Source organism: Rhinolophus sinicus, chromosome 8 (genome assembly GCF_057876585.1).
Source record: "Rhinolophus sinicus isolate RSI-liver-muscle chromosome 8, RSI-T2T, whole genome shotgun sequence".
NCBI lineage: Eukaryota > Metazoa > Chordata > Mammalia > Chiroptera > Rhinolophidae > Rhinolophus > Rhinolophus sinicus.
This window is the reverse complement of record NC_142508.1, coordinates 35,362,738-35,387,061: the sequence shown is the minus strand read 5'-3', so window position 1 is coordinate 35,387,061 and position 24,324 is coordinate 35,362,738. Positions and strand designations below refer to the sequence as shown.

Sequence of the window (24,324 nt, the reverse complement as noted above, 5' to 3'; positions counted from 1 at the left end):
GCTCCCAGCATTTGCAAATTCCCCCCTAACAATCGCGCTATCAGGCACAGCTCCTTTAAAGGGCAGAACGCCTGAAGGCCGTGCTTCCAGACCGGAGGATTCCCACGAGAACTACATTTCCCAGAAGTCTCTGGGGGCACAGCCCACTCATTAGGGCCATGTAGAGTTGCCAGCTGAGGAAGTGAGAGAAACCGCTTCCAGCTCCGCGGATTCCCAGATTCTGGACTACATTTCCCAGAGGTCTCTAAGGAACAGCCCCATTAGGAGCGCTCCAGTTGTATGCTGGGAGACGCGCTTCCTGCGCGAAGGGGTTTTTAGGCTCTGGCCCCTGCAGGTCGCCGTCCCGAGTTAAGCTCAACCGTTGCGCCCCCTCCCGACTTCGTGTTGGTCGCTGTGCCCTACGCGGTAAGTTGTTAGCAGTTGTTAGCATCCCAAGAGGAAAGCAGCGCGGAATGCCACGGGGGATGGCGGGGAGGGAAGCGCCCCGGGCAAGGAGGCCGAAGCAGAGCCTGGGCCTATGGCTACGAGAGCAGCTGCGGAGAGAAGCGCGCTCACGAGAGAGAGTGTGTATGTGTGTGCGCGTGCGCGTGCGCGCCAAGGACCAGGCCACGTCCCCGCAAGTGAGGTGCGTGGGAGCGTCGGTGAGGGTGACAAGGACAGGCCCTGTCCCCGTGGCTGTGACGCACTTGGAAGTGAGAGAGGGGGTACGCCGCCCTCCCGGTCCCGGTGGCTGTGACGCGTGCGTGGGAGCGTCTGTAGGGGCGACGCGGCCAGGCTGTAAGTCGGCGACTCTGCTCTGTGTGAGTTACCTGCGTGTGGGCTTTGAGGGGATGGCAGGGCCCAGATATGTCTCCGTGGCTGTGAACCGTGTGCCTTTGCTCATCTGTGGGTTTGTCAGGGCCGGGCACCGTGTCTCTGACGTGGGCGTCAGTAACGATGACAGGACTAAGGTGTATCACCTAACGGTGCGATTGTTAGGCTGTGACTACAGGTGCAGTATTGTGCTCGCGTGATTCGGTGTGTGGCCACGGATTGAGTGAACACGGGTGTGTTGTGACAGTGTAACCTGTAGCTCGGATGTCTGCAACTCCCTCTGCCTTCACCTAACCATGTGATACCTGCCTAGACGCAGGGACACTAAAGGTAAGTCAGAGCCTGAACCCTATAGTGAAAATGACTAACAAGAAGGGCGCAGACATAGTTATGAGATGGCAGTTATAGATCTAGCACTGCTCTCGATACAGGCTCCCTGAATGGCAGAATGGAAAGGCCTCAGGAATAAGGTTCCTTTTTTTAGAGGGTAGAGGTCCCAGACTTGGCAGGTGGGAGTATGGGACAGCTACATATTTCAGAACCCCAGTTACTAGAGCCTGGTCCCCAAGAATCTCTGAAATACTCAGATCCCAGTTCCCCCTTATTTGTGATTGTTTTTAGATATGACATGGGGATAGGTGTGGCCTTGGACGGTATGTTCTGATGTAGTCTGTGCTCCAGAAAGAACCTGGTGTCTCATTCTATCCTTCTCTTTCCCCCAGGCCAGCCATCCTCTAGATAAAGCATCCTCAGGAGGGAGAAGAATTGTTACACATCTTAAAATCAAGGTTCAGATGAGTTGTTTTTTTGTTGTTCAGTAAGTGATTTGTGTTTATAGGACTTAAGAATATTTGCTTTCCTTGAAATATCCTCCCTAACAGTGACCTATCCCAGTAATTCCTTCCCAAGAGGTGTGACAGGGGCTGTGCAGGTGTACCCACCCTCCCCAGTGTACCCACCTTCTCCAGTGAGTATTCACCTACTCATTTGGCAGATTACTCATATCCTTCTGTGTGCTCTTTTCTAAGAATTTGATGGCGTAAAAAATATTACTGGGAGGTTATTGTTTGCACTTTATTTTAGTGTGATTTGGTAAGTAGTACATTGATTTTTAGGTGGAATCAAACACTAGATATCTTTGGTCTTTCCCACACACCTGACTTTTCAAAGCACAGGAAGAAAGGAGAAGTTTGATTGTTTTAGTCCGTACATGACAAAGTTATCAGCTTCGTGAGGCTTTGGGGAGTGGGGTTTGGGCAAAGATCTTTGTCATGAGGCAGGAAATTTTTTTCAGTAATCTATAACTAGAAGTGTGTTGTATGAGCCGAGTCTTGTTTGAAGTCGGTCAGTTTCAGTTTGTTTAGATACATCTTGTATTAACTGAGAAGCAATACGGTTTGATACTGAGTATAAATTCTGAACCTGGAGGAGAGGTTGCTCAACTCTTTCTATAGAGGGTCATGTATTAAACATTTTATGCATCGTGAGCTATATATGGTTGCATATGTTCTTTTTCAGCAGATTTTATTTTTTAGAATGGTTTTAGATTTACAGATAAATTCCAATGATGGTACAGAGAATTCCAGGTACCCTGCACTCAGTTTCCCCTGTTATTACCAACTTACGTTAGTAAGGGACATTAGTTGCAATAAATAAGCCGATTTTGATACATTATCATTAACTGAAGTCCATGCTTTACTCATTTTCCTTAGTTTTTGCATAATGTTCTTCATCTGTTCCAGGACCACCCCACCCCCCCCCACCCCCGCCCCAGGACTCCACGACAGTTCATTGTCATGTCTCCTTACGCTCTTCTTGGCTGGCTGTGACGGTTTCTCAGACTTCCCTTGTTTCTGATGACCTTGACATTTTTAAGAGGTACTGGTCAGGTGTTTTGCAGGATGTCCCTCCATTGGGACCTAATGTTTTTCTCATGGTTAGACAGGGTTTATGCATTTGAGGGTAGAAGATCACAGAGGCAAATTACCACTTTCCTCACGACATGGCAAAGGTACGTAGTCAACACGATTTGTGATTGTTGAGGTGGCACTTGATCACTTGGCTGAGGTAGTGTTTATCAATTTCCTCCAGTGTAAAGTCACTCCTTTTTCCCCCTTTCCATACTGTCCTCTTTGGAAAGAAGTCACACTGTGCAGCTCACACTTAAGGAATGGGGAATGACGCCCTCTCCTCCTCCTTTGCTTTTTGTTTGTTTTTACAACCCTTTAAAAACATAAAACCCCTTGTTGGCTCTCTGGCCCCGCAAAAACAGGCTGTGGGCTGGATTTGGCCAGCAGGCTGTAGTTTGCCAAGCCTGACCTACAGCCTAGAGTATTGGGGTTCCGATCCGGCCTCTTCCTGGCATTTTGAGCTTTATGAAAATAGGGTTGAGATAATACAGGTAAAATCTCTTAGAACAGCCCCCCCCAGAGCATAAGTGTTCAGCAAATACTGTTTTTGCTATATGGTAAGTCTAGACTTTCTATAGATCAGGAGCAACATATGTTCACTGTGATTGGTACTTGCAAGTTGACAAAATGAACTAGATCCTCAAAGGGTCTAGGACTGGAATCCTTAAACTGGGGTCCTTCTTTTAATTCCATTTACAATTTCCCAAAGGAAATTATATGCAGTCAGTGCGTATGTTTGTAAATGTGGTGTTTTCCTGGGAGAAAGTCTATAGCTTCATGGCGTTCACAAAGGTGGACACGCCCCAAACAATTAGATTCTTGGTCTGGAATCAAAGACTGTGTTAGCCTGACTACGGTCAGTATTTAGGATGGTGGGAAACCACACCAAATTCACATTATAGAATATTACGCAGCTATGAAAAATTATGTTTAGAAATAGTCATAAGAAGGAAAAACACATGTGATACACTATTAAGCAGTATTCATAATATGGGTGAAATTTTTCAATTAGCTTGAAATTCATTTAATAAAACACTTTTTAAGTATCCTATCCAAAATGACGTTTTAATTGATTATTCAGCAAAGGTGGGGGGGAGCGTGGCCACATTTATTGAGCACCTTCTCTGTACCAAACAGCCTCCTGTCTGCCTTGCACACTTTTCCTTATCAGTCTGCAGAGCAGCTTAGCTGCATTACTGTGCTCAGGGTCTGATGGCACTGCTGAGACGCAGTGGAAGGACATCCAGGATCAGCGAGGTGACGTTTGTTTTGGTCACCTTGCTTTTTCAATTCTAGGCTTTGTAGCAGTTTCCTTTTGCTGCTGTAACATATTGCCACAGATGTAGTGGCTTAAAACAACACAAATTTATTATCTTACAGTCCTAGTAGAGGTGCAAAGTCAAGGTGTTGGCAAGGCTGTGTTCCTTTTGAAGCTCTAGGAGGCATTCTCTCTCTCTGCCTTTCCCAGCTTCCAGAGCTGCCTGCTTTATTTGGTTTGTGGCCTCTTCCTCCCTCTTCAGAGCTAGCAAAGACAAGTCAAGTCCTCTCCTATCACATCACTCTGACCCTGCTTCTGTCATCACATCTTTCTCTCCTTCTGACCCCTTCCTCGTCTCCTTTTAAGGACTCTTGCAAATACATTGGGCCCACATGGATAATTCTGGATAATCTCCCTACCTAAGGTCAGCTTATTAGTGACTTTAAGTCCATCTGCAACCTACATCCCCTTTGCTAGGTAGTGTAACATATTCACAGTTTCCAGAATTAGGGCATGGGCATCTTTGAGAGACAGTTACTCTGTCTACCACAAGCCTGTTCCCTTAATGACTGCAAGATACTGCTCCCCCATAACCAGGGTCCTTTTCTTTGTTAATTATTTTTTAAAATTTGGGACTGTCTTAAGTTACATTTCTTATGATGGGATTAATGCAGGCTTGCTGCAAAAAACATTCAGTTTCCTAGGGAGATCGTACAAAAGAAACTTGAAATTACCCGTAACTGTACCATCCAAAGATAATGACTGTTGATAGTTTGGTGTGTCTGTTTCCAATCCTCCCCTCCCCCTCTAAGCATGTGTGTGGTTTTGTTTCTAGAGCATTGAATCCTGCTAACTGCTCGTGCAAATGAGCCAAAGACTCGCCAAATCTTAGTTTGTAAAAGGAACCCACTTCGGCCATGGATCAGGTGATGCCTGTGTACCTGTGGGGAGGGGAGAGGCGTGCCAGTGAGCCCCTCTTGCTTTGAAAAAAATCTCTCACATCTTTACCCCTTATAGGATTAGAGATACATGATTTGAAACTAATTCCATTTCAATAAATTAGCAAGAAAGACTTTCAAAATTAGACTTTCTAGGATTTTGGTATATCTTTCACAGACCATGGCAGTGGTCACTGACACATTACAAATATGGACTGTACAAGTGACATTTCCAAGGGCTGATATATGAGAAAAGTATAAGATGACAGCAGTTTAAAATGTTCACATAAAAAAAAAAAAAAGAAGTAAAATGTTCACATAAATCTCTCATATCCCATAGAAGAAAAGACTGAGCCGCTTGATAATGTTCTTAATTTGGCATCTCCTCACTTTCAGTCCTTCTAGCTAGATTTTTAATGCAGAATCCTGGCTGTCCCTCTCTTTGTTGGTGGAGATAAAACATTTCCTCCTTATCTGTCTCAGAATCTTTTTTTTTTTTTTTTTTTTTTTTTTGCTACTATTGTTAATTAAAAATAATTTCATTCTTAAGAGGCTCTGAAAGTTTTTTGTTAGTATTGATTATATAGACAGCAGGTTTGAAAACATTTTTATATCAGAAAATGACACAGCAGTCTTGGATTTCTTTTTAAAAAACCGGATTGAGGGGTGTCTAATGTTAGTGACCTTCAATAATAACAGCTAACTTGCGTTAAATAATTGTTACATATTGTGCTTTATGTAGATGATTTTAGTAGTTGAGACAGTCATACCTGGTAGGTACTATTTTTACCCCTGTCTCACAAATACTGTGAGGGTAGGAACCATCAGCGCTAAGATTCGCATCCTGAAAGTCAGACTGCAGAGCCAGTATTCTTAAATTCACCCAGACCCCTCCTCCCAAATTATACGTACTTTTTTAAACCTACCTTCTTTGCTTGGTTATTCATCTTAAATTTCTTTCTCAATTCATATAAATCAATATCATTACTAGTAAACATATGCCATTATAGCAGACTGTAATTTATTTAATCTATACCCTACTATGAATTATTTATATTTCTACTTTTTTTCATTTTTTAAAATAATTCCCTGGAAAATCTGAATAAAATAAATGGATTGTGTGAATGCTAACATCCCAGTCGTGATTTTGTACCATATGGTTTCGTGGTGTAGTACTCTTGGGGTAAAGGTTACACAGGCTCCCTCTGAATGATTTCTTACAACTGCACATGAACCTGCAATTACCTCAACTTAAAAGAACAACTGTCTCATAAAAATATTTGTGTGTGTGTGTGTGTGTGTTTGTATACACACACTATTATAGCTTTCTCCTTGGGATACATTCCAAAAAGTGGACTTTTGAGTCAAAATCCTACTTTCGTTAAGTGTCTGCAATAGGCCTGACTCTGTGGTACTGGTACTTGGAATGACAGAGTGACTGAAGACACACGGTTACCTGTGCACTGCTTATAATCCAGCAAGGAAGGGAAGGTCTGAATGGCAGAAGCACAAGGCAGGCCGTGGCGAATTCCAAGTGATGTGCCCTGAGAGGTGCTAAGGACAGGGTGTCATTCTCACTAGAGCCACTGACATCAGGTCATGACCAAATACTTCTGAATTCACAGGCTCTATGTGAAGGTAAAGGGAATTTATTTTCTAAGTTTTATGCCTTACATATTTTTTGTAACGTTTGATGCAAAGTGAAGACTAATAGGCTCAAGTGATTTAGCAGTCACCTGCAGGACACCGCAGCTGAAAGGACAGATTGAAAAGTAAAATTCACCCCCCCACCAAGACATAAACTAAGCAGCATTGAGACAGCCGTCAGTATCTAAGGCATCACTTGGAATTTTAGTCATTTTTCCAGTCAGTACTCCAACATTTGTAGGCATATATGGACATCAAAGAGTTGGTTTAGGTATTAGGAAGTGAAAGGAAACAAAAGTTATTCATTAAGATAATCCAAAGATAATATAGTGTCAGCTTTTTCTGCAATTCAAGAGGAAACTGTTTAAAAAAAGACAGGTTTCTCCGGTTTTTAAGAGTCTAACTGCGTCTTAATAAATTTAAAAGAAAGAAATGCACACACATTTATATTTATCAAGCCAATGCATGGCTATGGTTGTAATACCCAGTTAGGTATACTTATACAAAAAGAAGAAACTCAAGGTCAAAGTCTGCGTCAGAGTCACCAAGGCCACTACCAGGTTCAGTGGTTCTCTGGCTGGACTCACAGGATTCAACCTATAGCTCTGCTCATGGCTAAGATTTATTACAGTGAAAGGATACACAAAGTCAGCAGAAGGAAAGGCGCACAGGACGACATCTGGAGGAAAACAGGCACACGCTTTCGAGGGTCCTTTCCCAGGGCAGTCACACACGACATGCTTCATTCCTCCGGCAACAAGTGTACAGTATGGTCTACCAGGGACACTCGCCTGCCTAGAAGGCCAGGGTTTTTATTGGGGGGTCAGTCACATAGGCATCCCTGCCTTAACACATACCCAAAATTCTAGCACAGTGAACCACTCTTAGCCATTAGGGAATGGTGGGAACATTCTGGAAGACCAGCCAAGGGCCAGTCTTACAAGAAGGCCTAAGGATAGCAGCTTCAGACCTGCCATGTTAACGCTTCTCTGTAAGGAATATGTAACTTTCCAGGATATTTTCCTTCTATTGATCTGTTTCTTTTTTTTTTTTTTTTAAAGGTCTGGAACGGATTGATCCCTTTTTTGTTTTGTTTTGTTTTTAGATTTTTTTTATTGGCGAAGGGGAACAGGACTTTATTGGGGGAACAGTGTGTACTTCCAGGACTTTTTTCCAAGTCAAGTTGTTGTCCTTTCAGTCTTAGTTGTGGAGGGTGCTGTTCAGCTCCAGGTCCAGTTGCTGTTGCTAGTTGCAGGAGGCACAGCCCACCATCCCTTGTGGGAGTTGAACCGGCAACCTTGTGGTTGAGAGCCCATGCTCCAACCAACTGAGCCATCCGGGAGGCAGCTCAGCTCAAGGTGCCATGTTCAATCTTAGTTGCAGGGGGCGGAATCCACCATCCTTTGTGGGACTCGAGGGATTGAACCGGCAACCTTGTGGTTGAGAGCCCACTGGCCTATGTGGGAATCAAACCAGCAGCCTTCGGAGTTAGGAGCGTGGAGCTCTAACTGCCTGAGCCACTGGGCCGGCCCCTCTGTTTCTATTTTTATATCCCTTTCTTTCTGTGATGTCTTATGGTTTGTCAGTGTCTGTGTGTTTGTCACTCTCTCTCCCCTCTGTGTGTGTGTGTGTGTGTGTGTGTGTGTGTGTGTGTGTTATATATACATATATATAACACACATCATATTACACATGTGCGTATATAGTCATATGTAGAATGTTACAAATGTGTTACTGTATCCTGTTTTGGTACTGATTTTCCAACTGGCAGTATATCTGAAATACCATTCATGTCTAAGTATTTCTCCCGTCGTAGCGCTGAATAAGCACTAATGTCATTGTCTGCACTGATCGTCTGCATGTGTTCATGCAGCCAGCTTTTCTGGACTCAGTGCTGACTGCTGCCTGGGCAGTCCGTCCGTCACCCCATGCACTTGCCATGTCTTGCCCCACACCACCCTCTCTGGAGGCCAGAAGAGACTCAGGTTTGGCTGATGCAGAGCCTCTTCACCCTGGACAGTGTGACTGGGGGGAGCAGGATGTGCTCAGAGTGAGACAGCGTCCTAGACACACCCGGTCTCAGGTCCAGATCACAGTCCCCCTGCCCGGAGTGAGCCACACTAAGGTCTGAAGGCACAGTCTCCACCCAAGACCACCCCCAGTTCTCACACAAACTACAGGATCAGGAGTTTCCTGAAACCAGCCTCAGGATCAATAATTCAGGACTAGAAGGATATCCAGAACTCTGAGAGCTGTTTTACTCCAGTACGGTTTATTCCAGGGAAAGTGTACAAACTAACGTCGGCCAAGGAAACAGGTGCATAAGGTGAGGAGGTCCAGGGCTGTTCCCAACCCGAGCTTCCGGCGTCCTCTCCCCAGAGTCAGGACTCCTTACTCTGCTGGCGTCAATGTCTGACAACACGCACAGAGCACTGCCAACCAGGGAAGCTCAGCTGAGCTCCGATATTTAGAGTTTTCATCAGGACTTCATCGCATAGACACAGTGGGTTGATTGATTCTATAGACATGATTGATTCATTCGTTGCTTGGATGTTAACCTCAGTCTTCAGGTCAACTGATACCCATGACCCAAAGCCCTCCACCCAGAATCACCTGGTTGGTCCTTCTAGCAGGGCCAGCTCCCACCATAAGACTTGGGTATAGCCAGCCAGCACCCAAAACAGAGCCCTTCCTATCAGGTATGATGTAGATTCCTCTCAGAAGCTGAGGACAAAGACCAGACCTCTCTTTGGTCGAGACCAGTTTCTTAATACCTACCCACCAACAGGGAGCTGGCCACGAATCCTGCTAAAATGCCTGGGTCTTGAAGTCAAGGTGAGAAATAAATACATAAAAGCTCCTCTGCTCGGTTCTATGCCCCTGGGTTTCCTGGTGTTTCAGGGAGAGCTTGTTGTTTTCTAGAATCCTCTTCATCTTCTCCAGATGTGTGTGTGTGGGTGTGGGGGAAGGAGCCACGGGTTCTTTAGAAGCAAAGACAGAGGAGCAAAAAGGTTGTAAGTCATTTTGTGGAACCAAGGTGCACTTACTGCGATGCTTCTTTCTCCTCGTCCAGCTCTAGTTTCTCTGGATTTTGTGTCTTCGGTAAAGAAAATCCTAAGACAACTGGTCAGTTCTGGATTCTAAAACTATGGCCCATGTAAGTATTTCTCTTTCCTTCTTGAAATATGCGATTTGGGTCCTGTGGCTTCTTTATGAATTATCCTGAAGCCCCCTGCCCAGGAATTTCATTCAATAACCTACCTCCCAGTTCTTCCTGTTCTGGTGAATGGTGATGCCATGTAGCCCTGTGCCCACCCTTTGTGGCTAATGTTCATGTAACCATGGAGCTGATTGTTCCGTATCTCCTTTGTGCTCAGTTTTTTGTCTTTGTCTAGAGGAATGTTGTGGGGAGGGCCAAGATGGCAGAATAGATAAATGCTGTGTCTGCCGCCTCCCATGATCACATTAAAATTACAACTAAATTACAGAACAATCAATTTCGAGAATCATCTGAAGACTGCCTGAACAGAACCCCTATAGCTAAGCATATAGAGAGGAGGCCACACCAAAACTGTTGTAACAGTAATGTTGTAACAATGTTGTCACAATGGAGGAAGACAGTCCCTTGAGAGAAATATTTAAGTTGAGTCTGTGGTTTGGGGACTTAGAGATGTTGGTCCCATTTGACCACAGGAGAAAATGAGGGTTGTCAACTGATCCCCGCTGATCATTTTTCCTGGACGATAACAGGGAGTGTTAATGTTCATTGGTCTCAGGCTTAGTGTGCGGTGAGAGCTCAAGCTTTATGAGGCGTTGGGATTGCAGAGGGCTGTGTCTGAAGCCTACAGATTTAGAGGTCATGTTTTTGTCAGGGAACCCAAGAGGTCAATTTTGTTGTCGAACAGACCTGCCAGACCTCTATATGCTTCTGCATCATTCGGTACCGTTATCCTCTAAATCAGGAACAAAGGCAGGCAGGGCGGCAGGTGGTAACAGGCAGGGTTATCCAGGACGGAAACAGTAGATGATCATATGCTCCCAGAAGTGGGGGGAATCTTACACATTTTGTTCAACCCAAGTGTATAAGTGTAATAATTAAGTCTAATCCATCATACATGATGGAATAAGAAATGCTTTTGTCATTACAAAGGAAAAATGCTTAAAAGATAACCTGGCAAAATGATGAACTTGAGGCTTGAAAACATCCAAACATGCAAACCTTATTTTTGAAGTTAAAAGATCTTATATTACGTTACATGGAAACAAAAGTGTAGGCATTTTTTTCTTTCCCCTCAAAAGGCAAAGGATACCATGGAACCCACACCAGCTGAGAAGTTGTGAGGCAGGCCCGTGGCAGGCTCTGTGCTTATCAATTACCCATGTCCTGACAGGTCAGGATGAGTAAGAATTCCACAGGGTGTAGGTGGCTTTCTGTGCAGCCGTGGGGCTCTTCAGTAACCTGTAGCGATTCTGTCTCAATCCCTGACATGTCCTTACTGCCCCCTTCCCATATCACAGGCTTTCAGTCTATGCACCGTATCCGCCCCCACCCAAAGCGTAGCCCTTCCTCTCCTTTCCTTCATCTTGAAACTATCTTCTCATTTCATCAGGGACATGTGGGCTTGTGTTTTCAGAGTCTGGTGACATTCTCAGATGTGGCCATCAACTTCTCTCAGGAGGAGTGGGCGTGCCTGGACTCCACGCAGAGGGACCTGTACTGGGATGTGATGTTGGAGAACTACAGCAACCTGGTCTCACTGAGTAAGTTGCCTGCGTCGTAAACTTAGACTCTGCTCCCTGGAATGTCAGCCCCCTGCGTTGTGAATTTCAGGACTGTCATTCAAGAAACTAGTTGAGGTTCTTCTTCTCGTCCCCAGGGAGTGCTCTGAGTTGTCGATTTGGGAATAGGCATTACGTACCTTCATCGTCTCATCCATCAATGGTCTTCCCACCTTTGTCTGGCCCTTGCTGTAATTACCGCTCTATCTTAATGACCAAAGAATGAATTAGAATTCTGCAACATATATTTCATGACCATCTTCAAAGAAACCGAGCTTCACACTGTGATATGTTTATACCCAAATTGCTGTTGATAGCCTGTGGTACTTTGGGTCCACCTTTAAGGAAAATGGCTTGACACAGTGGCTGGATTTTTCTCTAGTTAACCAGCCTCGGTCTGATGTAGAGCTGGATTGAATGAACAGAATTCATATAAAACCAAAGTGAGCATATTTCATTTCCTATGCATTGCATCTGAAGTGAGGTTGAAAGTTATAATCCATGAACTTTGACTTAAAATATTGGATGATAATATCTTGTAAATGTCCCAGGAAATTTCTTAACTTACTGTTAGTAAAATAACAACCATAATAATGGCCAATATTGTGCTTACTCTATACCAGGTATTGTTGTAAGCACTGTGTATATATAAATACATTTCATTTCATTCTCACAAGTTTATGAGAAAGACATGATAGTATGTCTGATTTGTAGGTGAGTATTCTGGGGCACAAAGTGACTGGTCAGACAGAGAAGGCAGAAGCAAGAATTGAGCCTAAGAATTCTGGCCCAGAATCCATACTGTCAGCTGCCACGTTGTACTCACCTCCAGGGATAAGGCCCTCGGAAGTTTAAAATAAGAGCTTTTCCTTACCTGCCTGGTCCACCTGTTTTTTCTTTAATCCATTCTCTTTTCTGAAGTCTCTTAAGATTTTTACTTTCATGCTGTTATAAATTTGACTAAGGCTCAATCAAAAAATTTGTGAGCAAGTTCTACATCATGTGGCATTTCAATTTTTGAAAGCAGGACAGTTCCTTTTGGATGTGATTGTCTGTTATGGAAGGAAGGGAAAGAGCTTTGATGGCTGTGAGGAAAAAGACAAGAAGACACTACAAAGAAAGAGCCAGTCTGGCTGGGACAAAGCATCCTTATGGCAGCAGCCCAGCTGGGCAGGGAGCAGGTGCACCCCTGAGGCGTTTGGACCTACTAGCAAGGTCCAAGGCCCACAGCTTCTGGGGAGGAAACCACCACCATGAACTTCATCTGCACCCCATCCATTCTCACCTTGTTGTTTTCTCATATTTCACCCGATTTCATGTGTTGCTGATGATAATCTCTACCACAATCTATGACATTCCTGGTATGTGGGCCACGCCTTGAGTAGCCAAGGTGAGGTGACATGATCCTAGGCCCGCACCTGTTCCTGAAGGCTGTTATCCTAGCTTCGAGTGCTTTTTTTCTTTTCCTTTTATCTAATTTTGACAGTGCTGCATCCTAGGTGCTGTTACATTCTTCCATCATGACACGCTATCTGGTTATGGTGCTATTTGAGTGCCTAGATTCACTCTTCCACTGGGGGTTCAAAATGGTGGTATTCTACCATTGCTTCTTCATTTATTCACTGTAATAATTCTTTAAAAAGAAACTGTGCTCCATCTGCTGGTTGGTTATGTATATAGTGGCACTGTTCATATTGGATAAGAAGGTTGTTCATTAAAGAAAAAATAACTAGGGGTGGCCGGATGGTTCAGTTGGTTAGAGCGCGAGCTCTCAACAACAAGGTTGCCTGTTCAACTCCCGCATGGGATGGTGGGCTGTGCCCCCTGCAACTAAAGATTGAAAACGGTGACTGGATTTGGAGCTGAGCTGCACCTTCCACAACTAGATTGAAGGACAATGACTTGGAGCTGATGGGCCTTGGAGAAACACTGTTCCCCAATATTTCCCAATAAAATTTTAAAAAAATTAAAAAGAAAAACTAACTAGTTTTTAATAATGAAGGGCTGTTTTCCTAGAATACTCCAAGATTGGTCATTTAACTTTTTTTAGTATCATTATGAACTCATGGATTTACACACTGTTTTTAATTGGGGAATATTGGGGAACAGTGTGCTTCTCCAGGGCCCATCAGCTCCAGGTAGTTGTCCTTCAATCTAGTTGTGGAGGGTGCAGCTCAGCTCCAAGTCCAGTCACCGTTTTTCAGTCTTTAGTTGCAGGGGGCACAGCCCACCATCCCATGTGGGAATTGAACTGGCAACCTTGTTGTTGAGAGCTCGCACGCTAACCAAGTGAGCCATCCAGCCGCCCCTCTGGCAGCTCAGCGGCAGCTCATTGTCTTCAATCTAGTTATGGAAGGCGCAGCTCACTGGCTCATGTGGGCATCAAACCAGCAACCCTGTTCAGAGCTCACGGTCAAACCAACTGAGCCATTGGCCGCCCCTGGATTTAAACATGTTTGATGTTTTGCTGTTCACATCCTTTTTGATGCTCAAATTTTTCTAAACATTTCCTCATAAGTATTTCACATTTTTAATTAAATTTAATCCTACTTGTTACCTTTCTTACTGCTTTTGAGTGTTGGTGGGTCTTTCTATCCAGAATTACTTTATTGTATTACTTGCGTAAACATATATCAATTTCAGAATATTAATTTTACACACAGTCATCCAACTGTATGTTTTTATTTTTTACAGTAGTTCTGAATTTAATTTTCCTGGGTTTCCCAGGTATGTCATCACATCATCTACAAATTGTGCTCTTTTTCATCTCCTTTTTTGAGACTTACACTGCTAATTTCTTTTGCTTAATTGTGTCAGCTGATAGGAAAGAATAGGACTAATAGTCAGTACCTTTTTCCTGTTTGACTTTAGCAGGAAACTCTCCAGTGTTTCTCATTAAGTATTGTGGTGTCAGATGTGGACTTTACGTTTTAATGTAGGTCTAGTTGACTTATATTTATTCTACTAGCGAAGTTTTTGATTTGTAGTTAGGCTTGTTTTTTTTATTTTGTTTTCTGTAAAAGGAAACAAAAATTTTTTTTTCCAGATTTGGAGTCACCATTTGAGACCAAGAATTTAACTACACAAAAGGGCATTCATGAAATAAATGTTTCCAAATGGAACTCAGATGGAAAAAATAAATCCCTCGGCCTTAACTGGATGTGTGAAGGTGAGTTGGAAGGAGCACAGGGCCCTCAAGAGGGATATTTCAATCAGATGATAATCAGCTGTAGGAAAACGCCCACTGATGGACAAAATACCTCTGTTAGACCACATCAGAGACTTCATAATAGGGAGAATTCCTATGAATGTAAGGAATGTGGGAAGGCCTTTAGTCGTGGCTACCAACTTACTCAGCATCAGAAAATTCACACTGGTGAGAAACCCTATGAGTGTAAAGAATGTAAAAAGGCCTTTCGTTGGGGTAACCAACTTACACAACATCAGAAAATTCACACTGGTGAGAAACCTTACGAATGTAAGGACTGTGGGAAAGCCTTTCGATGGGGTTCGAGCCTCGTTATTCATAGGAGAATTCATACGGGTGAGAAACCCTACGAGTGTAAAGACTGTGGGAAGGCCTTTAGACGTGGTGATGAGCTCACTCAGCATCAGAGGTTTCACACTGGTGAGAAAGACTATGAATGCAAAGACTGTGGGAAGACCTTTAGCCGTGTGTATAAACTAATTCAACACAAGAGAATTCATAGTGGTGATAAGCCCTATGAATGTAAAGACTGTGGGAAGGCCTTTATCTGTGGTTCGAGCCTCGTTCAACATAAAAGAATTCATACCGGTGAGAAGCCCTATGAATGTCAAGAATGTGGGAAGGCTTTTACTCGTGTCAATTACCTCACTCAACATCAGAAAATTCATACTGGTGAGAAACCTCATGAATGCAAGGAGTGTGGGAAGGCCTTTCGTTGGGGTTCAAGCCTTGTTAAACACGAGAGAATTCATACAGGTGAGAAGCCATATAAATGCACAGAATGTGGGAAAGCCTTTAATTGTGGCTATCACCTTACTCAACATGAGAGAATTCACACTGGTGAAACACCTTATAAATGTAAGGAATGTGGAAAGGCCTTTATTTATGGGTCAAGCCTTGTTAAACATGAGAGAATTCATACAGGGGAGAAACCCTATGGGTGTAAGGAATGTGGGAAAGCCTTTAGTCATGGCCATCAACTTACACAGCATCAGAAAATTCATACCAGTGAGAAACCCCATGAGTGTAAGGAATGTGGAAAGGCATGTAACCATGCAAACCGTCTTAGAGAACATCAGAGAATTCACACTGTTGAAAAACCTTTTGAATACAAAGACTGTTTGGAGGCACCTATACAGCATTCATTTCTTCCATGACAGGAGAAAAATTCGTGATACAATTTAACATAACAAAGCCTTCACTGGTCACTCTTCTTATAGAATATCAGAATAGTCATGCTAGAGGCAAATTTGGAGACTGGAGAAATTACTTTTTTAAAAATGATTACAAGATAGTGTAGACATTTTTTACTGGATGGGTTAATTTAATGGATGCACAGAAGCTTTCTTATACCTTTCGTATCTATCACATTTCAGATTCATTCTAGGGAATAACTCTGCTAATGTAACATGTGCAAAAGCCTTTCATGATGGTATACACCCTACCAGTTATCTCACCATCCCACCTCTACTCCCTGTGAGACACTGGGCAAATTAGCTCTTACTCCTGTGTAGTATTTGTGAAACGGAGATGGATAAGCACACCTACCTAATACATCTATTGTGGAGATTAAATCAGTTTGGTACATGTAAATTCCTTGAAAGTATATCTGGAATATTGTGTAAGCTCAATAAATACTAGCTGTTGTTGTTCTTATCATTGCCATTAGTATTGCTATTAGTGAATTATTACAAGAAGACCCCCTGTGAGTGCAGTGAGTTTAGAAAAGGCTATGAAACTTCTGAGAAAAAATATAGGCACAACTTTGGGGCTGATAGTGTTTCTTGGTACACGAAAGAGACTAACATAAAATAAGGTTAATAAGTTGAACTTCATCAAAAGTACAAAATTCTGTTCATCAGTGATATAATGAAGGTAGTGAAAAGGCAAGAAGCAGGCTGGGGGGCCTGCCCAGTGGCTCAGGTGGTTGGAGCGCCGTGCTCCTAACACCTGGGTCAAAGGTTTGATTCCCACATGGGCCAGTGAGCTGTGCCCTCTACGGCTAAGACTGTGAACAACAGCTCTCCCTGTAGCTGGGCTGCGGTGAGCAGCTGGAGGTTGGCGTGGGCCGCTGAGTGCTGCCACAGGCTGCTACTGTGCTGCCGTGGGCTACCATGTGCTGCCATGAGTGGCTGGCGGCCAGCGTGAGCCGGCTGACATGAGCTGCTGTGAACAGACGACCTCAGTTGGGGGAGCACAAGGCTCATAATAGCAGCATGGGCCAGTGAGCTGTGCCCTACACAACTAGACTGAGAAACAACGGCTTGAACTGGAGTCGGGGGCAGAGGGGGGAGGAGGTGGAAGGGGGGGTGGGAAGCAGGCTGGGAGAAGATATTTACATACACCTGACAAAGGACTCACATAGAATATAAAGGTTACTTCAAGTGAGTAGCAAAACATAATCAAAGAGTAGAGGGGAGGACTTGAATAAGCACTTGAGAAGATTACCAAATGGCTAGTAAGTGAAAATGTGTTCAACATCATTTCTCGTTAAGGAAATGCAAAGTAAAACCACCATGTGATGTCACTAGCTGCTCACCAGAATGGTTAAAATTAAAATTGCATATGAGCTGGTCTGTTTTTTTGCATATTCAGACATGACTTGTTCAGGAAAGAATTGGGCCAGCACACTGGACCACTACCAAATCCTGGAGGCCCCACAACAGCATGAAGGTGATGCTCAAGGGATGCGAGTGGACTTGTCCTGACAAAGGGCCCTGGGTAGAGCCCTGAGAGAGTTCAGGGAGCAATTCGACTTGGCAGGGACCTGAGCTATCTTAAGATGGTCAGCCCTAGAGCAACGGGAGTGGTTTATTTTAGAAAAAGGGCTAGGGCTCATGGGAGTGCATTTGAAAAGCTGAGGGAGGAGCTGATGGGCAGACTGCATGAGGAAGGAAAAGCTAGTGTTCAGAGACAAGTCCTGGGAGGAGGGGAGACTTTGAGAGCCAGAGGAGGACTGGAATGCTCCTGAGTGTAACCTGGGGAGTCTAGGGTGGGTGCTAAAGCCAGTAGGAGGACCTGAACACGGGATGGTGCTGTGGTTAGAGCCCAGAGAAGTGTCCTATAAAGGCTGACAAAGGATCCAGAACCAGGTTGAAGTATGGCTTATGTTTGGTTTACCTCAGGGTCTGGGTTAATTTCAATTAAAGCTAGTTAGTCCTTGGGTCATATATACCTTCTTGTTGGGTTAAGGATTTGAATTGTGTGGAATGAGGGAACATGAAACATGTTCATGGGGAGGGGTGCCAGACGCAGGTGACTGTGGACGAGGCTTCATCACCCCCATAATCCTCCTTGTAGGAGTTCTCATCCTTTTCAGTTCCCCCTCTCCTGTTGACCCTATGCCAGTATCAACAGAAGGGGCCCAGGCTCCCTCCTGCTTCAGGCTGCAGGCTGGGTGGGCCCTGTCCTCCCAAGCTTTGTAAACAGCAGATGGAGGAGCAGGAAAAGAGTATGAGATGGGAGAAATGTGTGAGGAAGAATTGGAAGACTACTGTCAGGAGGGGGGGGACCATAAAGGACAAAAAGTGTGAGGAGGATGGAGAAATGTGGGGGTGGGAATCATGGTGGAGATAATACTGAGAAACTCGAAGCTGCACAGACAGGCAGTACTGGGCAGGCCTCTGGTGAACACGGCCAAGGTGCAGGGACACTGCTTGGATGGACAGGAAATTGACAGAAGGAAATAGAGGAAGAATGTAAGGACTCTTTGTTCAAGGAGCAAGAACCTAACTCAAAGTAGCCTAAGAGGGCAGAGTGGGGGAATAAGGATTTGACTCCTGCAGAGGTTTCACTAGCTTAGCCTTGGGTGGACCCCGGTGTTTCACTCAAAACTTCCAAGGACATCTGCCTTGAGTTTTGGCTCAGCTTTTTTTTTGTTTTGTTTTTTAGATTTTTATTGGGGGAGGGGAACGGGACTTTATTCTTTATTGGGGAACAGTGTGTACATCCAGGGTTTTTTCCAAGTCAAGCTGTTATCCTTTCAATTTTGGTTGTGGAGGGTGCAGCTCAGCTCCAAGTCCAGTTGCCGTTGTTAGTTGCAGGGGGCGCAGCCCACCATCCCTTGCGGGAGTTGAACCGGCAACCTTGTGGTTGAGAGGATGCGCTCCAACCAACTGAGCCATCCAGCAGCTCAGTGACAGCTCAGCTCAAGGTTCCACGTTCAATCTTAGTTGCAAGGGGCAGAGCCCACCATCCCTTGCGGGAGTCAGGGAGTTGAACCAGCAACCTTGTGGTTGGAAGCCCACGCTCCAACCGCCTGAGCCATCGGGCTGGCTCTTGGCTCTGCTTCCTTAAAAGTAGCTTTTATGCAGAGGCTGCACACAGTACTGACCATGCCAGGATCCCTCACATTTCCAGCCTGCAGTATCTGGAAGAAAAAGTCTCCCAAATGCTTCCACAGGTTTTTCAGAATGGAGTCTCCCAGACAGACTGGTTCAGGACTGGTTCAGTCTATCCTGGAAACTATCCCCAGGGCAAGGTGGATTCAAAACATCTCTGGTGCATCCAAGCCTTATAACCACCATGGAGCACACATAAGCCTCACAGGATGCGGTTGAGGTTTCTTATTGGGTTTTTTTTGTTGTTGTTTTTAATGTTATTGGGGAATATTGGGAGACATAGTGTTTCTCCAGGGCCCATCAGCTCCAAGTCATTGTCCTTCAGTCTAGTTGTGGAGGGCGCAGCTCAGCTCCAATTCCAGTCGCTGTTTTCAATCTTTAGTTGCAGGGGGTGCAGCCCACCATCCCATGTGGGAGTTGAACTGGCAACCTTGTTGTTGAGAGCTCGCACTCGAACCAACTGAGCCATCCGGCCGCCCTGCTGTTGAAGTTTTTATATATATATATATTTTTTTTTTTTTTGGGGGGGGGGAGGGGAACAGCACTTTATTGGGAACAGTGTGTACTTCCAGGACTTTTTTCCAAGTCAAGTTGTTGTCCTTTCAATCTTAGTTTTGGAGGGCGCAGCTCAGCTCCAGGTCCAGTTGGAGTCGAACCGGCAACCTTGTGGTTGAGAGGACACGCTCCAACCAACTGAGCCATCCGGGAGCTCAGCGGCAGCTCAGCTCAAGGTGCCATGTTCAATCTTAGTTGCAGGGGGTGCTGCCCACCATCCCTTGTGGGAGTCGAGGAATTGAACTGGCAACCTTGTGGTTGAGAGCCCACTGGCCCATGTGGGAATCGAACCGGCAGCCTTCGGAGTTAGGAGCATGGAGCTCTAACCGCCTGAGCCACCGGGCCGGCCCCCTGAAGTTTTTAACAAAGAAAATCAGGAGCGCTTACATAAGCTGGCCAGATTCGGGACAGACAGAATCAGCAGCTGTTCACATCAGAGCAGGAACCAGGACATTCCTACATTCAGAAGAGGGCAGTTTCAGAAGAGTCTGAACCCACCTCTGTGCGTGCGTGCGTGCGTGCGTGCGTGCGTGCGTGTGTGTGTGTGTGTGTGTGTGTAGGGGAGAGGAGTGGGGAAATGCAGCATCTTGAGCCTTCCTGTCCTTTTCCAGTTTTAAAATTACCCTTACAAAACAGTTCATAAAATCTCCAGTAGTCCATCAAAAAGAAGTATATGCTACTTTACTACCATGTATAATTTCTAACACCATACTTTATATCTACTCTTGAAGTTCTCATTTCTGGGGCTTTAGGGCACTGTACTATTTCCTTAGCCTTCTGCACACAATTCAATTTTTTTTTTCCAGTGCTTGGTGTTGCTTGCCTGAAAATTGCTGTAATTTCCAGCCCTACATTACTCAACCACTGTTTTCATTTTTTGCTTGGTGGACAGTCCCTTGTCAGCATTTTAGCCTTTCTTATATTTCTGCTTCAGAACTCCATTCCCTTTACAAGAAAAGTCCCCTTTGTCTCCCAGTGGCTACCACTGTCATCAGAGTAGTTCTAAGAAGTTCTTCCTCACTGTCCAATGAAATATCAGTACACAGTCCTTGCTTCAGGCTCCTGTTTTTAGAGAGAATAGGTTTAAGGCAGCTCCGTGGAGTTCTCCCTATCACATTACTGTTTGTTTCTGGTACAGATCCTAAATGGAAATTTCTACCAATTTACTGTTTTTTTGTTGTGTTCTACATTAGAATGTGAATTCTTGAATTCTGTGACCTCTTTTGGCTTGCTTACCTCTGAATCCTGACCCCTTTGAACAATACCATGTACACTATATGCAGTCTGTTGAATGAATGAATTTTATTGAGCCTCATTAAATCATTAATTAATGATCCCCTTCTTGCCTATATCAGCATAAGAAATACTTTATCATTAAGGATATGTCTAAGGAGCTGTTAACAAGGGCTCATGGGAATCTCATCAGAAACCAGGGAGACCAAAGAAAGACCAGAAAAGGGAGGGATGATATATTTAAAGTGCTGAAACAAAGCTGCCAATCAAGAATTCTATATATGTCAGGGGCCGGCCCAGTGGCTCAGGCGGTTAGAGCTCCGTGCTCCTAACTCCGAAGGCTGCCGGTTCGATTCCCACATGGGCCAGTGGGCTCTCAACCACAATGTTGCCAGTTCAATTCCTCGACTCCCGCAAGGGATGGTGGGCAGCGCCCCCTGCAACTAAAATTGAACATGGCACCTTGAGCTGAGCTGCCGCTGAGCTCCCGGATGGCTCAGTTGGTTGGAGCATGCCCTCTCAACCACAAGGTTGCCAGTTTGACTCCCGCAAGGGATGGTGGGCTGTGCCCCCTGCAACTAGCAATGGCAACTGGACCTGGAGCTGAGCTGCGCCCTCCACAACTAAGACTGAAAGGACAACAACTTGAAGCTGAACAGAACCCTCCACAACTAAGATTGAAAGGACAACAACTTGACTTGGAGAAAAGTCCTGGAAGTGCACACTGTTCCCCAATAAAGTCCTGTTCCCCTTCCCCAATTAAAAAAAAAAAAAAGAATTCTATATATGTCAAAACTATCCTTCAAAAAATGAAAGGGGGCTGGCCCAATGGCTCAGGTGGTTGGAGCACTGTGCTCATAATGCCGAGGTCGCTGGTTCAATTCCCATATGGGCCAGTGAACTGCACCCTCTACAGCTAAGATTGTGAACCACAGTTCTCCCTGGAGCTGGGCTGCCGTGAGCAGCTGGAGGTTGGCGAAAAGCTACTGTGTGCTGAGTGGCTAGCAGTGGGCTGCAGTGTGCTGCCATGAGTGGCCGCAGCTGGCGAGAGCTGCCATGAGCTGCTGTGAGCGACAGGTGTTAAAGTAAGTATTTCAATACCCTGACTGCCTCACCTCAGCGAGGAGGAGTGCAAGGCTCATAACACCAGCATGGGCCAGGGAGCTGTGTCCTACACAACTAGACTGACAAACAACGGCTTGAACCGGAGTGGGGAGGAGGTGGAAGAAGGAGGGGAAAATGAAAGAGAAATTAAGACATTCCAAGATAAAAGGCAAGGTAGTTGCTTGCTGGCAGACCTGCCCTACAAGAGCCAAAGGTAGACCTTCAGGCACAAGTGAAAGGACACTTAACAGTAATTTGAAGACAAATAGTAACTACGTAAGTAAATATAAAAGCCAGTAGTGTTATACTTTTTGTTTGTAATGTCTCTTTTTATATTTACTACTTGATTTAAAATATAAAATATCAGTTTATGTTAATGAGTACAAAATGTATAAAGATATGTGACAATATACAGGCGGTAGAGCTAGATAGAAGCAGAGTTTCTGTAATGAATCTAAGTTGCTATCAACTCAAACTAGATTGTTTCAAATTTAGGATGTCGATTATAATCCCCATGGTAACCATTAAGAAAATATCTTTTAAAAATACACAAAAGGAAATGAGACAGTAGTCAAAACATTTCACTATAAAAATAAACACAGAAGAAGACAGTAATGGAGGAAAGTAGAAACAAAAAAAGGCATAAGATGTAGATGATGTATTACAGAATTGTACACCTTAAATCTATGTAACAAAAGAAAAGGCATAAGACACACAGCAAACAGCAAAATAGTGACGTCCTTCCTCATCAGGTATTAAAGAGCTGAAGTAGCTATGCTAGTATCAGACAAAATAGGCTTTAAGTCTGAAACTCTTACAAGAGACAAAGAAAATCCATATAGTAATAAAATTCATTTAACAATTATATACGCACTAAACAAAAGAACCTTAAAATTATGAAGTAAACATTAACAATGTTGAAAGAAATATCTACATTAATAAGTATTTCAATACCCCACTTTCAATAACGGATAGAAATCTAGATGGGAGATAGATTTTTTTTAAAAAAAGAGCTTAACACCGTAAATCAATGAGACCTAATAGACATATACAGAACACTCCACTGACAACAGAATACACATTCTATAGAGCACATAAAATGTTCTCCAGGATAGACCATATGTTAGGCCAGAAAACAAGTCTCAACTAATTGGAAAAGGTTGAAATCATAGAATCTTTTATGACCACAATGGAATAAAACTAGAAATCAACACAAGGGGGAAAAATATGTGGAAATTAAACCACACACTCTTAAATAAGTGGGTCAAAGAAAAAGTCACAAGGGAAATTAGAAAATACATAGAAATGAATATTAAAAAAAACTTATGGGATACAGTGAAAGCCGTGTTCAGAAGAAAGTTTGTAGCAGTAAATGCCTACATTAAAAAAGAAAAAAGATCTCAAATCAATAAACTAACTCCACATCTTAAAGTAGAAAAAGAAGAGCAAACTAAACTGAAAACTAGCAGAAGGAAGAAAATAATAGGGATTGGAGTGGTGAAAAATGACATAGAAAAACGATAAAGAATCAACAGAACCAACAATTGGTTCTTTGAAAAGATCAACAAAACTTGACAAACCTTTAGCCAGATTGACTAAGAAAAAAAAGTAATTATACAAAGAAAAACAAAAGATCACTAGAGAACATTCCAGTCTCTTCTAGGCATGCCTGACTAAGGTGAGACATCAAAAAGCAAGGCAAATTTGAACACATCAACATAGTGGATAAACAAAGCAAGGACATTCAGTTACAGCAAATTAGGGGTTGCCAAGCTTTTTCTGTTAAGGGGCAAATAGTAAATACTTAAAGTTTCGCAGGCCACATAATGCTCTGTATCATGTATTCCTTTTTATCTTTTTTACAACCTTTTTAAAATAAAAACCACTCTTCGCCTCTAGACCATACAAAAACAGGGCCACCTGGGAGATTGGGGCCATGGACCAGAGTTTAGATGACCACTGCACTAAACCAACAAGTAAGCATGGGAGAAATTCTCGAGCAGCGTTATCCAGTATGCTAGCCATAAGCGCAGCTGAGCATTTGAAATGTGACTACATGTTAAAGTAAGTGTAAAATGTACACGGTGGGTTTTGCAGACCTCATCCAGAAATAAAAAGATAAAATACCAATAGTTTCACATTAATTACATGTTGAAATGATAACATTTTGGATATATTGGGCTAAATAAAATATTAAAATTTCACCTGTTTCTCTTTGCTATTTTAATGATACTGGAAAATTTTTCATTACATATGTGGCTCTCATTACATTTTGTTGGACAACACTGTTCTGGGCTGCAATTTGGCAATACAGGCATACCTCATTTTATTACGTTTCACAGATACTGCCCTTTCAACATCGTGACAGGCCCCTCCACCAGCCAAAACATTACGACTCTGAAGGCTCAGATGATGGGTAGCATTTTTTAGCAATACAGTATTTTCTAATTAAGGTAAGTACATTGTTTTTTAGACATAATGCCGTCCATAATAGACTACAATGTAGTGTAAGTATGACTTTTGTGTGCACTGGGAAACC

The 24,324-nt window shown here is 43.7% G+C and overlaps 1 protein-coding gene across 1 annotated transcript; it reads left to right on the top strand.

Annotated features, from left to right (window-relative positions):
* The first annotated feature begins 188 nt into the window (after positions 1-188).
* On the top strand, positions 189-23,989 carry ZNF331 (zinc finger protein 331). The gene is made up of 4 exons (XM_019715894.3): positions 189-405; positions 9,640-9,723; positions 11,177-11,327; positions 14,392-23,989. The coding sequence occupies exons 2-4, from the start codon at positions 9,715-9,717 to the stop codon at positions 15,708-15,710; spliced, it is 1,479 nt and encodes a 492-aa protein (XP_019571453.1). The 5' UTR covers positions 189-405; positions 9,640-9,714; the 3' UTR covers positions 15,711-23,989.
* The last annotated feature ends 335 nt before the right edge of the window (positions 23,990-24,324 follow it).

What these genes read in the sequence shown, in the direction of transcription:
- ZNF331 (XM_019715894.3), top strand. An exon ending in CAGCAACCTGGTCTCACTGA is followed by an intron (nt 11,328 to 14,391) that starts GTAAGTTGCCTG and finishes TTTTTTTTCCAG; the next exon opens with ATTTGGAGTCACCATTTGAG.